Here is a 13467-nt window from a genome sequence, read left to right as displayed (position 1 = left end):
AATTTTTTTGATGGGCCGCCCTCTTATTCGGTTTTATTTGATGCCCTGATGCTCTGGACAAAATTTCAGCCAAATCGGTCAACGTTTGGGCGGTGCTAAACTCGTTGGAAGTTTATATGGAAAAATGTATGCAGAAACATCCAAAAACAATGAATTGCAGTACGATGACGGCACAACTTACGATGAAGAACTATGATAATCATTCAGATCTTGAAGAATTTAATACAGAATGTTATGCAGAAAACCGCGAGAAGATTAGAGTTTGCCCGGCTAAGTTTTTTGCATTTCTCTGTAGTGGGGTTTAAGCAAATTTCGTTTCTTTTACCTTTGAAAAGAATTAAATTCACCCCTACGGCACCCCAGTAAAATGCTAATATCTTTGCTTAATAAACTCTAATCTTCTCGCGGTTTTCAGCATAACATTCTGTATTTAATTCTACAAGAACTGAATGAGGATCATTGTTCTTGATCATAAATTGTGCGGTCCAACTGTAAATCACTGTTTTTGGATGTTTCTGCATACATTTTTCCATATAAACTTCCAACGAGTTTAGCACCGCCCAAACGTTGACCGATTTGGCTGAAATTTTGTCCAGAGCATCAGGGCATCAAATAGAACCGAATAAGAGGGTGGCCCATCAAAAAATTTGAAAAAGTGTTTTTTGAGCCACCCTAATGTGCACTCATAACGATTAATGAAGGGGCGGGGCTAATGGAATTACTTCATTAGATATAAGAAAGCTGCTTTCCGGCGCGCGCGAACCATTTTGATCGGGATTCCGCAGACAATGGGCCATTCGGAGAATGTTATTTGCCACTGCCTTGCAAGCGGGAGAAAATACAACAAAAATGAATATAAGATTGACCAAGCAATTTGGTCAAAAATCCAAAAACCAAATATACAAGAAAGGCCATAATCTAACACATGAGATTCAAAATAATTATTACAATGGGAAAAAGTATATCTTTGTCGTCATTTTTCAACGAATTATAACTGAAACTTACGATCTGTTCGTAAAAAACCGTTCTCAAATTGACATTTAAATTTTGCATGCATGTACGTGATTGGTTGGTTTATCTATTTCTAAACATTTTATCAATAATAAATAATTTAAAATTAGCATTTTCAAATACGTACAAAGAAGCGTTGACTCATCCTTGATCGAATGGTCCAAAAAAATTGAAAATCCATCGTGAAACGGCTGAGATAATAAAGTTTAAAGTCTATCATATTTTCGTGACGGTCCCCGATTTTCGCAATCGTTAAGTGTACCGTAATATAAAATTTTTCCATAACTGTCTTTGGCTTCTTTCTTCTACAAAAACTTTCAGTGCGTTTCTATTAGAAGGACTTAATTTCCACTGTAAAATGGATTACATTGGGTCTAATGCAATGACTCGAATGCGAAGCCAGCATTGGTCCCAGCGTTTCACTTCATACGTAATGACACGCATCGTTCATATATGCATCGTGCGAGGAAACACGCATTATATAATAGGAACGAATCCGCTCATGAGTCTGCAATCTGATATCCTTTATCGTTTGCCGTTACCATGTTCACAACGGCCATAAGACAACGTGAAAACTAAATGTGGGAGGACAAAATAAATAACCCTAATTAAATCTAACAATTTTCGGGGCGCTTCTGCCTGGTGTGTTGTAATTAAGGTCGGTCCACACCAGGAAGCTATCCAGCTCTCATTCGTTACGAACATTCCAATAACAATTAGGCCATCGAATAATGCACTTACCTTTACAAGCGCCACCGAAGAGCTCCTTTTCGGCTGCGACGAGCTTTTCGAACCGCTGCTGCAGCTCGATAGCCGCTTGTTCCTTGTTTTTGTTCTTCCGCCCCGGGGTGCTGTTAATCAGCACACCAATACGACCGAATATAGGATCCACCCTTTCCTCGGCGAGTTTGATTTGCTTTGCGGCCAGATATTTTATGAATTCAATTTCGGACGGTTCGATGAAAAGCAGGGCTTTTCCGGACTGGCCTGCTCGGGCTGTTCGACCCACCCGGTGCACATAATCAGCCAGGATCTGCGGCGAGTGGTACTGAACTACAAGATCCACGCTGGGGACGTCTATCCCGCGGGCGACTACATCCGTACATAACAGGACTGCTGATTTGGCAGCGCGGAATTCTTTGAATACCGAACTTCGTTCGATTTGCGTCATTTTTCCGTGTAACTTAAAGAAAGATACTTTGGGAAGCAGAATCGGATAGATGGAAGTACTTTCCTTTTCTGATTCTGAATCATTTGAATCTTCGTCGTCATCGGAATCTTTCTCATCGTCCGAATCAGGCTTCTTCTGGGTAAGAACTTCCACCATGACGTTGTAGTGGAAGTCCACCAAATCCTGTGTGGCCATAAATACGAGACATTTTTTGGCTTGTCGGTTGAATTCGTACGCAATGACTCCGCTAAGGGTAACAAGTCGAAGCTTCGGAGGAATAACGATGTAGCTTTGACAAACCGTGGCTGGAATGGTTATTCGTTCCTCCATGCTTTCAAAATCAACACTGTCAAACCGGCGCTCTACAGCGATATCACTTGTGTCGACATAATCCGGATCCTTCAAAGTCAATCCCGCCAGTTCCTTGACGGAATGGGTCAATGTTGCTGATAGTAGAACCGTCTGGATTGAGCAGTCAGCATCGTTTCGATTTTCCTTAATGGATTCCACAATCTGTTTGACGTCTTTTTCGTATCCCAGCTCCAGCAAACGATCCGCCTCATCCAGAATCAGATACCTGACCGCGTTCATCTTCATAGATTCCGTATTCTTCAAGTGATCGCAAAAACGGCCCGGCGTTGATATCAGAATATTCAAACCAGCTCTCAATCGAGCCTTTTCCGCTTTCCTTTTTTCGCCACCACTTAAATACCCGGACACGATCCACGTGTAAGGCTTCAGTAACTTAAGAAACAACTCATATGTCTGCAAAGCCAATTCCCTCGTTGGGACAATCACCACCGCTAGAATACCATCTGATCGCGAAACTTTTACTTCCTGCGAATGCAATCGCTCCACCAGGGGTAGAGCGTAGGCCAACGTCTTTCCGGAACCCGTTTGCGCCCGAATCAGCACATCTTTCCCATCCAAGATTTTCGGAATCGACAGATTCTGAACCACCGTCAGATGTTTGAAATGCAACAAGTCGGAGATGTTTTTCTTTGAATGCGGGTGAATAGTCAGTGAATCGATCGTCACATCACTGAATACCTTCTCAGTCAGTGGATGCACTTCCGGCAGTTCTACCTTTGGCATATCGTTCTTCATTCGATCGAACATGTTCGATTTACGGTGCTTTTTGACTTCGGCGAATTTGTGTGTCAGGGAAAACTTTTGATTCGTTTCATCTTGTTTCACTTTAGGTTTATTTGGACTTGTGTGTTTCATACCATATGATTCTTTAGGCTTTCTGTGCTGGAGAGAATCTGTTTTTTTCTCTGGAAGGGCCGGGATTTTTTCCACGGGTGAAGCCTCCACTGGAGAATTTAACGAAATAGACGTGTTCTTAACTACTTCACCCTTTTGGCTACTCGGTCTTAGCGCAATAGATGACTTTTTCCTAGCCACAACCGCCTTCACAGGTTGACTTGTATTGAAAACCATTGAAAACTTTTCTCCACCGCCATCGATTCCGGCGGATTTTTTCTTCCGCTAAAAAACAAACGATTGTATGATCGAAGATATGTTTTGATCAACATCAATACAACTTACCTTCTCCACCACTGGTCCGTCATCTGTGATAAAATTGCTTAGCATTAAATCCATGTTCCAGAGCTAACGAGGTCCTGATTTCAACAGGAAACACACTTCAAAATTCGAAATATTAACGAGAACAACCGCGAGAAACCGTGCATGCGCTACCACCGTTGATAAACACTTGACGAATGAGAGGAATCAAAACAAACGCACGTGCATCGAGAAACTTCAAAATTCCATCACGTTGCCCTGCGACTGCGCACGTTTGATACTATCGCAAATATTGGACGGCACAGAGGGCCAATGGATATAAAATTGCAGCAAAATGCGAGGCATAGAATGGATTGAATGGAACTTGTATAAAGTAAATTATACCGACTGCTACGGAATGTAGATTTTTCAGTTTTTTTTCGTTGACGCACACAGTTATTAAAGAGCTATAATGGATATCGAAGGTATATCATTGAACCATATTCTATTGCGATGTGTGCGTGTCATCTTGAAGGTTTTGTTTTATGTTTGCTACCGGATAAAAATTTATTGCCTTGTATGACATAATCCATTGGAATACATTAGATTGTATGGTAAATAAACATAATAATCTATTGTACGTTTATTGTAGATTTTTCAGGGTTGTAAAAATCCTTAGGGTGGCTCAAAAAACACTTTTTTAAATTTTTTGATGGGCCGCCTTCTTGTTCGGTTCTATTTGATGCCCTGATGCTCTGGACAAAATTTTAGCCAAATCGGTCAACGTTTGGGCGGTGCTAAGGTCGTTGGAAGTTTATATGGAAAAATGTATGCAGAAACATCCAAAAACAGTGATTTGCAGTTGGTCGGCACAATTTACGATCAAGAACCATGATACTCATTCAGTTCTTGTAAAATAAAATACAGAATGTTATGCTTGAAAACCGCGAGAAGATTAAAGTTTATTACGCGAAGATATTAGCATTTTACTGGAGTGTTGTAGGGGTAAATTTATTTCTTTTCAAAGGTAAAAGAAACGAAATTTGCTCAAACCCCACTTCAGAAAAATGCTAATAACTTAGCCGGGCAAACTGTAATCTTCTCGTGGTTTTCTGCATAACATTCTGTATTAAATTCTTCAAGATCTGAATGAGTATCATAGTGCTTCATCGTAAGTTGTGCCGTCCAACTGCAATTCACTGTTTTTGGATGTTTCTGCATACATTTTTGCATATAAACTTCCAACGAGTTTAGCACCGCCCAAACGTTGACCGATTTGGCTGAAATTTTGTCCAGAGCATTATTATTATTATTTAATCAGACTAAGGCCGAAGTGGCCTGTGCGGTATATAAGAGTCTTCTCCATTCGGCTCGGTCCATGGCTACACGTCGCCAACCACGCAGTCTACGGAGGGTCCGCAAGTCATCTTCCACCTGATCGATCCACCTTGCCCGCTGCGCACCTCGCCTTCTTGTGCCCGTCGGATCGTTGTCGAGAACCATTTTCACCGGGTTACTGTCCGACATTCTGGCTACGTGCCCGGCCCATCGCAGTCGTCCGATTTTCGCGGTGAGAACGATGGATGGTTCTCCCAACAGCTGATGCAATTCGTGGTTCATTCGCCTCCTCCACGTACCGTCCGCCATCTGCACCCCACCATAGATGGTACGCAGCACTTTCCTTTCGAAAACTCCAAGTGCGCGTTGGTCCTCCACGAGCATCGTCCAGGTCTCGTGTCCGTAGAGGACTACCGGTCTAATTAGCGTTTTGTAGATTGTCAGTTTGGTACGGCGGCGAACTCTATTCGATCGGAGCGTCTTGCGGAGTCCAAAGTACGTACGACTTCCAGCCACTATGCGTCTCCGAATTTCTCTGCTGGTGTCATTTTCGGCAGTCACCAGTGAGCCCAAGTACACAAATTCTTCTACCACCTCGATTTCGTCACCACCGATGCAAACTCGCGGTGGGTGGCTCACATTGTCTTCTCTTGAACCTCTGCATATCATGTACTTCGTCTTCGACGTGTTGATGACTAATCCGATCCGCTTAGCTTCCCTCTTCAGTCTGATGTAGGCTTCCTCCATCTTCTCAAAGTTACGTGCCATAATATCTATGTCGTCGGCGAAACCAAATAGCTGGACGGACTTATTGAAAATTGTACCACTCGTGTTAATCCCTGCTCTTCGTATTACCCCTTCCAAAGCGATGTTGAATAGCAAACACGAAAGACCATCACCTTGCCGTAACCCTCTGCGGGTTTCGAAGGGACTCGAGAATGCCCTGAAACTCGAACTACGCACATCACCCGATCCATCGTCGCTTTGATCAACCGTGTCAGTTTATCCGGAAAACCGTGTTCGTGCATTAGCTGCCATAGCTGGTCCCGATCGATTGTATCATATGCGGCTTTGAAGTCGATGAATAGATAATGTGTGGGCACGTTGTATTCGCGGCATTTCTGCAGTACTTGGCGAATGGCGAACACCTGGTCCGTGGTGGAGCGTTCGCCCATAAAACCCGCCTGGTACTGCCCCACGAACTCCCTTGCAGTTGGTGCTAGTCGACGGCATAAAATTTGGGAGAGTACCTTGTAGGCGGCGTTCAGCAATGTGATTGCGCGGTAGTTGCTACCAGAGTGTAAAATAATCGACATTTTTTGGTGAAGTCCACCTTTCTTCACTTGTCAGCTCACTTCCAAACACATTCATAGTCGGCTCTGGACTGTCAATATTCAGTTGAATATTAGTCATTGAATATTTATGCACATTTTACAAATTGATAAATTATCTGAAATCTGAACACGTTTCAAATGAGTAAAGTAATTTATTACATAGAGCTGCATCCGATTTTCATCCGCGAGGCACTTTCAACGGTGAACATCAACATAAACAATGCTAATTATGCTTTTTTCTGCATATAGTAAGCACACTCCGTGACAGCCGAATGAATGAGTTGGTGGAGTAGTCGTCTGACTATGTCATTCTATGTTTTGAATATTCATGCGATGTTTGTCAAAATTCGGACTGAAGTTGCTTCATGAAAGTGAATATTTTATGCTCTGGTTGCTACAATCCAGCTTATCGCCCTTTTTGTAGATGGGACACACGACACCTTCCATCCACTCCTGCGGCAAAACTTCCTCCTCCCAAATCTTGGTAATGACCCAGTGCAGCGCTCTAGCCAGTGCCTCACCACCGTGTTTAAATAGCTCTCCTGGTAGTTGGTCAACCCCAGGGGCTTTGTTGTTCTTCAGCCGGCCAATCTCCTCCTGGATTTCCTGGAGATCCGGAGCCGGTAGAATTATGTCCTGCGCACGTTCTCCCAGGTCCATCACCATACCGCCATCTTCGTCTGCCACATCGCCATTCAGGTGTTCTTCGTAGTGCTGCCGCCACCTTTGGATCACCTCACGCTCGTTCGTAAGAAGGTTCCCGTTTATGTCCTTACACATATCAGGCTGTGGCACGTGGCCCTTACGTGAACGGTTTAACTTCTCATAGAACTTTCGTGTGTTATTAGCGCGGTACAGTTGCTCCGTTTCTTCACGGTCTCGATCTTCCTGCTGGCTCTTTTTCCTCCGGAAAATCGAGTTTTGTCTGTTCCGCGCCTGTTTATATCGTGCCTCGTTCGCCCGCGTGCGGTGTTGCAGCAATCTCGCCCATGCTGCATTCTTCCCTTCCACTAACGGCTCACACTCGTCATCCCAGTCGTTTCTCTGATCCGGGGCACCGTGCCAAGTGCAGCGGTTGCGGTGCTACCAATGGCGGATCGAATATCTCTCCAGCCATCTTCAAGAGACGCTGCGCCTAGCTGCTCTTCCGTTGGAAGTGCCACTTCCAGCTGCTGCGCGTATTCTTGGGCTAGTCTACCATCTTGTAGCCGCCCAATGTTAAGCCGCGGCGTCCGACTTCGACGCGTGTTGTACACCGTCGAGAGTTTTGAGCGCAGGCATACTGCAACGAGGTAGTGGTCGGATTCAATATTCGCACTGCGGTAAGTGCGGACGTTCGTGATGTCGGAGAAGAATTTACCGTCGATTAGAACGTGGTCGTTTTGGTTTTCCGTTTCTTGGTTAGGTGATCTCCATGTGGCCTTGTGGATATTTTTGCGGGGAAAGAAGGTGCTTCGGACTACCATTCCGCGGGAGGCTGCGAAGTTTATGCATCGTTGGCCGTTGTCATTCGATACGGTGTGCAGACAATCCGGTCCGATGACCGGTCTATTCCCTCCCTTCCTACCTGTGCGTTCATGTCACCGATGACGTCCCGCAGTGGGCATCCATCGTATGTTTGCTCCAGCTGTGCATGGAACGCTTCTTTCTCGTCGTCGGGTCTCCCTTCGTGTGGGCAGTGCACGTTGATGATGCTATAGTTGAAGAAACGGCCTTTAATCCTCAGCTTGCACATCCTTGCGTTGATTGGCTGCCACCCAATCACGCGTTGGCGCATCTTACCCAGCACTATGAAGCCGGTTCCCAGCTCGTTGGTGGTGCCACAGCTTTGGTAGAAGGTAGCCGCTCGATGCCCGCTTTCCACACTTTCTGTCCTGTCCAGCAAATCTCCTGCAGCGCCACGACGTCGAAGTTGCGGGGATGTAATTCATCATAGATCATCCTGTCGCAACCTGCGAAACCTAGCGACTTGCAATTCCATGTTCCAAGCTTCCAATCGTGATCCTGTATTCGTCGCCTAGGTCTTTGCCGATTATATCGAGTCGCATTATCTCTTATATTGTTCGTAATGATTGGTTTTCTAGGCGGCTTATTTGGGCCTGCGCAAACCACCTGTCTCGTCGGAGGGCCGTCGTGTCAGGGCTGTTTAGCGTCCCACCTAACACCAGGACTTGGGCTTGTGCGCTTTGAGCGGCACACGGTCGCTTTGGTGGGGCCTACTTGCGGATACATGCAGCTTTTTATAGAGGTTTAACAGGGCCCACTGTCAAACCCCACCACATCCTAGGCAAGCCCCACAACTCGCAGATGGCCTGGGGAGGGATCGTCAAGCCCTTGGACATAGTCCCTGCTGCCCGTGAGCATCAGGGCATCAAATAGAACCGAATAAGAGGGCGGCCCATCAAAAAAATTTAAAAAAGTTGTTCCCATACTAATTTGAGCAACCCTAATATACATTCTATCTTATTTTTATTGTTCGCTTATATTTTTTTTTTTTTTAGAGTGATCCTCCGTTCTTCCCCACACCAAAAAGCTCTAAATGAGCGTAGTGGACACTCAGTTCTCAGCCATAAAAAATAAACGCGATCAAACAAAAAGCTAAAACTAAATTAATTCAATATTGACTGAGAACAATTTAATACAAAATTAATGCAAAAAAGAGAGAACAATGACTACATAAATCAAAACAAGTGCTTCTAGTGGATTAAGCATCCTTTTAAAGAAGCACAAATTGAAAGCAAATAAACAAAATATTAACTTAAATTAGAAACTATAAATATTTAATCTTTAAGGTTTAATGTTGGTGACGGATACAAAAAAAATATATATAAAAAGGTTTAATAGTAATCATATTATGAGTTGGTGTAAACTACTTCTTAAGAGACATTTTATGTTGGATTTAAAGGTTAAACGATTGTTAATCAATCGTAAATCTCTGGGTAAGTTGTTGTACTTTGCAGGACCTATAAAAGTAAACCGTTTCTGACCAAAGCTTGAATATGCACGAGGCCTAGCTAAATGACTGTTCTGTCTTGTAATACGATGTCCAGATACCACATCTAAAGTTATATTATGGATACTAGTTGGGTTATGTAGTATGTTATGAACCATGAGTAATGTTTGCTCCTCGCACATACCTTTGTATCGGCAGTATTTTATGAGGAAAATCATTATAAAGTCCAATGGATGAGTATAGCAGAGGTAAATTATAAATTATTTTAATACAACGATTTTGTAGTGTTTGTAGCTTTTTAATTTGGATTTACTGGCTCTTCCCCAAACTATTATCAAATAATTCAAATGAGAATGAATGTGAGCAAAATAGAGCATAAGCAAAACTTTTCGCGGGACGAAACTGCTAATACGTCTTAGAACTCCACACATGGTCGAAACTTTTCCAGCTACTTTTTTGATATGATGTTCCCAGGATAAGGTACTATCAAGGAGGATCCCAAGGTATTTAAATGTATCTACATTTTCAATTATAACATCCCCATCATTAATTCTGGTAGAATTGGAAGTGATTTTCTAGGAGACCGAAAGATCATGTATTTGGTTTTCTGCAAGTTAAGCGAAAGCAGGTTGTTGGAAAAGTAGTTCTGAAGGGTTTGCAGGTCTGCACTCATACTTGAAATGATTGATCTTGGATCAACATTCGAATAGAATAAAGCGGTGTCGTCTGCAAAGAGCCTGGGAGTACCCATAAGTCCAATTTTCGTTATATCATTAATATATACGATAAAAAGTAAGGGTCCAATATTGCTCCCTTGGGGAACACCAGTAGTTATTTGTTTAAGAGCACTTGTCTGACCTTCATATGACACGAATTGAGTTCTGTTTTCGAGGTAACTCCGGATTATACTATTCGCAACCCCCCTAATTCCATAACATTCTAGCTTACGCAATAATATGTTATGGTTCAAGGTATCGAAGGCTTTTTTTAAGTCTAAGAATAATGCCCCTACATATTTCTTAGAATCTGTTTCTTCCAGAACTTTATCAACAAGTTCCGTTATAGCTATAGTTGTGCTGCTTCCGTTGCGAAACCCGTATTGCATACTGTAAAGTATGTTATAACGTTCTAGAAAGTTTACGATACGAGTGATCAATAGCTTTTCTAAAATTTTAGTGAAAACTGAGAGAGTCGATATGGGCCGATAATTGTCAGTATTTTTAGTCAGTATTTTTATTTTTGCATTGCTTAGGGGTGTGCTGATATCGATAAATTCGATATTATCGATATTTATCGGCTCCAATTTATCGATACGATATTCGATATTTCGACATCCAATAATATCGATAAATCGTAGCAGATATCGTTTGTTATAGAATGACTAGAAACCCTGATTAATCCACCTAGCGGCGATGGTGTCTTTCTCGTGCAAATAAAAAATTGTGTTTTGTCTATAACTTCCGAGCCCATGGTCCGATCTGTCCAATTTTTGACGTAGGACTTACGTCTCTCTTTACTATACCGGGTGTCATTCCAAAATATTCAAATCGACCGCGTTACGCTGTGTTGAAAGATTTTAAACGTTAATAGCGTTCGTCTCAATGGACGAATTTCTGCGGTAAGCCCCTCAATCGACAGATTTCAAGTATGCCTTTCATGTAGGGCATGAAACTGTTTTCAATGAAAAACATTGAGATCAAGGGAACCTATAAATATGGGTACCGCATAACTCTTGCATCATTCCATTACCACGTTCTCATTGGTGCAGACACCAGCGAATGAGCAGCCGCTGGGTCTGCCGAGAAGCCATAAAATATCGCAACGCGATTTTTTCCTTTCATTCTGACCGGGACAAGCGAAGCAACCGCACCATCGATTGAAGTCTGCACCGACCGCTTTTTCGGCTCGACACCATCGAAGCCACCATCATCAGCCGAAACCTAGCCAGTTCAGCAGCAGTCCACCCTACAGACCCGACAAAGCAGCAATGCTGAGCAGATACCGGCAGCAGCAGCAGAGTCGAGACCGGCCGGCATCGGTGATGAGCCGAGACAGGCTGAAGAAAAGCAACATGATGCAGCCAGACATCATGCACGCGTACAAAAAAGGATGAGATTGAGCAACGACTGCTACGCGCACATAAAATTTAGCGCGCGCGAGTCTCACAAAGCTTGTGTACCTCACATTAACATTGGTGAGTCGCATTGAGACATCTCAATGCGATCAGCTCATGCGCTGTTTGCCATGGCAAACCTTTGCAAACAACAGCGGAGATGCGTAAAACAGCTTAGGCGGGAAATTTTCATTCAATAATATCGTCGCCTAAGTAACGCCAGCTATGCATTTCTAGCGCATGAGATGTGTACATTGAGACACGCTCACTTAGTTATTTCATGCGCGCTAGCTTCTCTCGTCGCACTGAATCGGTGCTACGTGAGCTTTTGTAGCTCATGGCACACTGTCTCATCCATGTATACACGAGAATTAAGAAACTCTGGATGCAGCATGTATGTCCATAAAACAAACGGTTCTTCAGAGAGCCAATAATAGAGATCAATATCAAAACTTTCAATACCCTTCGGGATAGAAATTGTACTTGGGTGACAAATCCAATATTCTAGTGATAAAATTTTATGCGTGATTTTCATAAATAGCGTCAAAACAAAAGCCTCAAACGCAATACAACGGAAACGGAAAATTTGACAGTTAGCCCATATATTTTCTGTCAAATTTGCCATTTCCGTCGCCGTTCCGTTGTATTGCGTTTGAGGCTTAACAGTGGATAATTTTTCTGATTTAACCGCGAAGTGGACGAAGGACTTCGCTTGACCATGCCTAAAAATGCCATAAGATGTCCAAATCTCTCACATAATACTTGGATATTTGGATTAAAAAAAAACACCGATAACAGCTCAAACATTAATAAAATATCAATCGATTTTTCATCAAATGTTGGATTTTTTGGCATTGATCAAGAAATATCTAGATAAACGTTTGTTTGATACTGACCAGATACTGACCGCACACAAAGCGAACGTGACTGAATGATCGTCCCATGTTACCAATTCTAAATCTTATCACCCGAAATCCCATGTCCGGGTGTTTCCTTCCATCTACTACTAACAATGTTGTCTCAGAAAAGAACACGTACTTCTCACCTGAACTGCTATTCTATGCTCGTTTGCCCGGCTTATTGGCCTGTATCAAGCGAAAAGTCCCGTTAGGAAATAGACGCCAGCAGCGAGCAACAAGCGTAAAAAAGAAGAAGCCCTTCTCGAACGCGTTGATGATGATGGGCTGACAAAGAAGCGGGATACAAGACACTGGCTGATTGGCCCACCAATTGGGAAGCAGAGAAGATACAAAATAAGGTATAAAAGAAAAGTGCATTCGCTCGCAGAGCATTCAGTCTTTTTTATACCACCACTAGAAATTCGCGGTTATTTGAAAAGATCGTTTTCTTACTTTTTGGACTTAGCCGAAGCAAACAGCCTTTTTCAAGGCTCTAAGAGTTAAAAATAATGTTCTCCTTCAGTCGCTATCGCGCGGATCAGGAGGCCCTACATCCCCTGATGGGCCAACTTGTGGCTTATTTCAGGCAGTCATTCAGTGGGAAGGTTGCCACTGTCGAGGCTAATATTCCGTGACCGGACAGATACTTCCTGAATTGTTTTTGATGATTCTTGTTCGAGGTAGATTTGATTTCTGTGTCGGTTTGATGAGGCCGATTATTTATCCAAAATAGTTGATGTGAGAAATTCGGACATATTATGAATCTTAAAGGCATGGTCAAGTCAAGTCCTACCTCCACTTAGCGGTTATGTCACAGACATTACCCAGTGTTCGTTTTTTCAATAGGAAATAATGGGACAGGATTTCACGTCGAATGCAAATCGATTAAAGATAAGTGCCCGAAAAATGAGTGACAAATTTTTATTTATTTTTTGTAAAAAAAAGTATTTTGGCCATAATTTCCAAGCCCATAGTCCGATCTGGCCAATTTTCCGAACCATGGGACAAGATTCTGCGTCGAATGCAACTTGTTGCAAGCAAATCGGTTGAGAATAAGTGCCCCAAAAATGAGTGACACTTTTGCTATATTTTGGTACGTGGGTGCGCACAGACACACACACACACACACACACACACACACA

General features: G+C 43.0%; 1 protein-coding gene across 1 annotated transcript in view; it reads right to left on the bottom strand.

Annotated features, from left to right (window-relative positions):
- Window positions 1–3906, bottom strand: part of LOC134207209 (probable ATP-dependent RNA helicase CG8611) — a 68198-nt gene extending 64292 nt beyond the window's left edge. Inside the window, exons 1-2 of the mRNA XM_062682928.1 lie at window positions 3734–3906; window positions 1753–3673 (exon numbers count right to left, since the gene is read on the bottom strand). Coding sequence (XP_062538912.1) covers window positions 1753–3673; window positions 3734–3787 — 1975 coding nt within the window. The 5' untranslated portion in view covers window positions 3788–3906. The remainder of the gene's footprint in view (window positions 1–1752; window positions 3674–3733) is intronic.
- Window positions 3907–13467: the final 9561 nt, after the last annotated feature.

Source organism: Armigeres subalbatus, chromosome 1, assembly GCF_024139115.2.
Source record: "Armigeres subalbatus isolate Guangzhou_Male chromosome 1, GZ_Asu_2, whole genome shotgun sequence".
NCBI lineage: Eukaryota > Metazoa > Arthropoda > Insecta > Diptera > Culicidae > Armigeres > Armigeres subalbatus.
The sequence above is the reverse complement of the archived record's forward strand: the minus strand, read 5'-3'. Positions and strand labels throughout refer to the sequence as shown.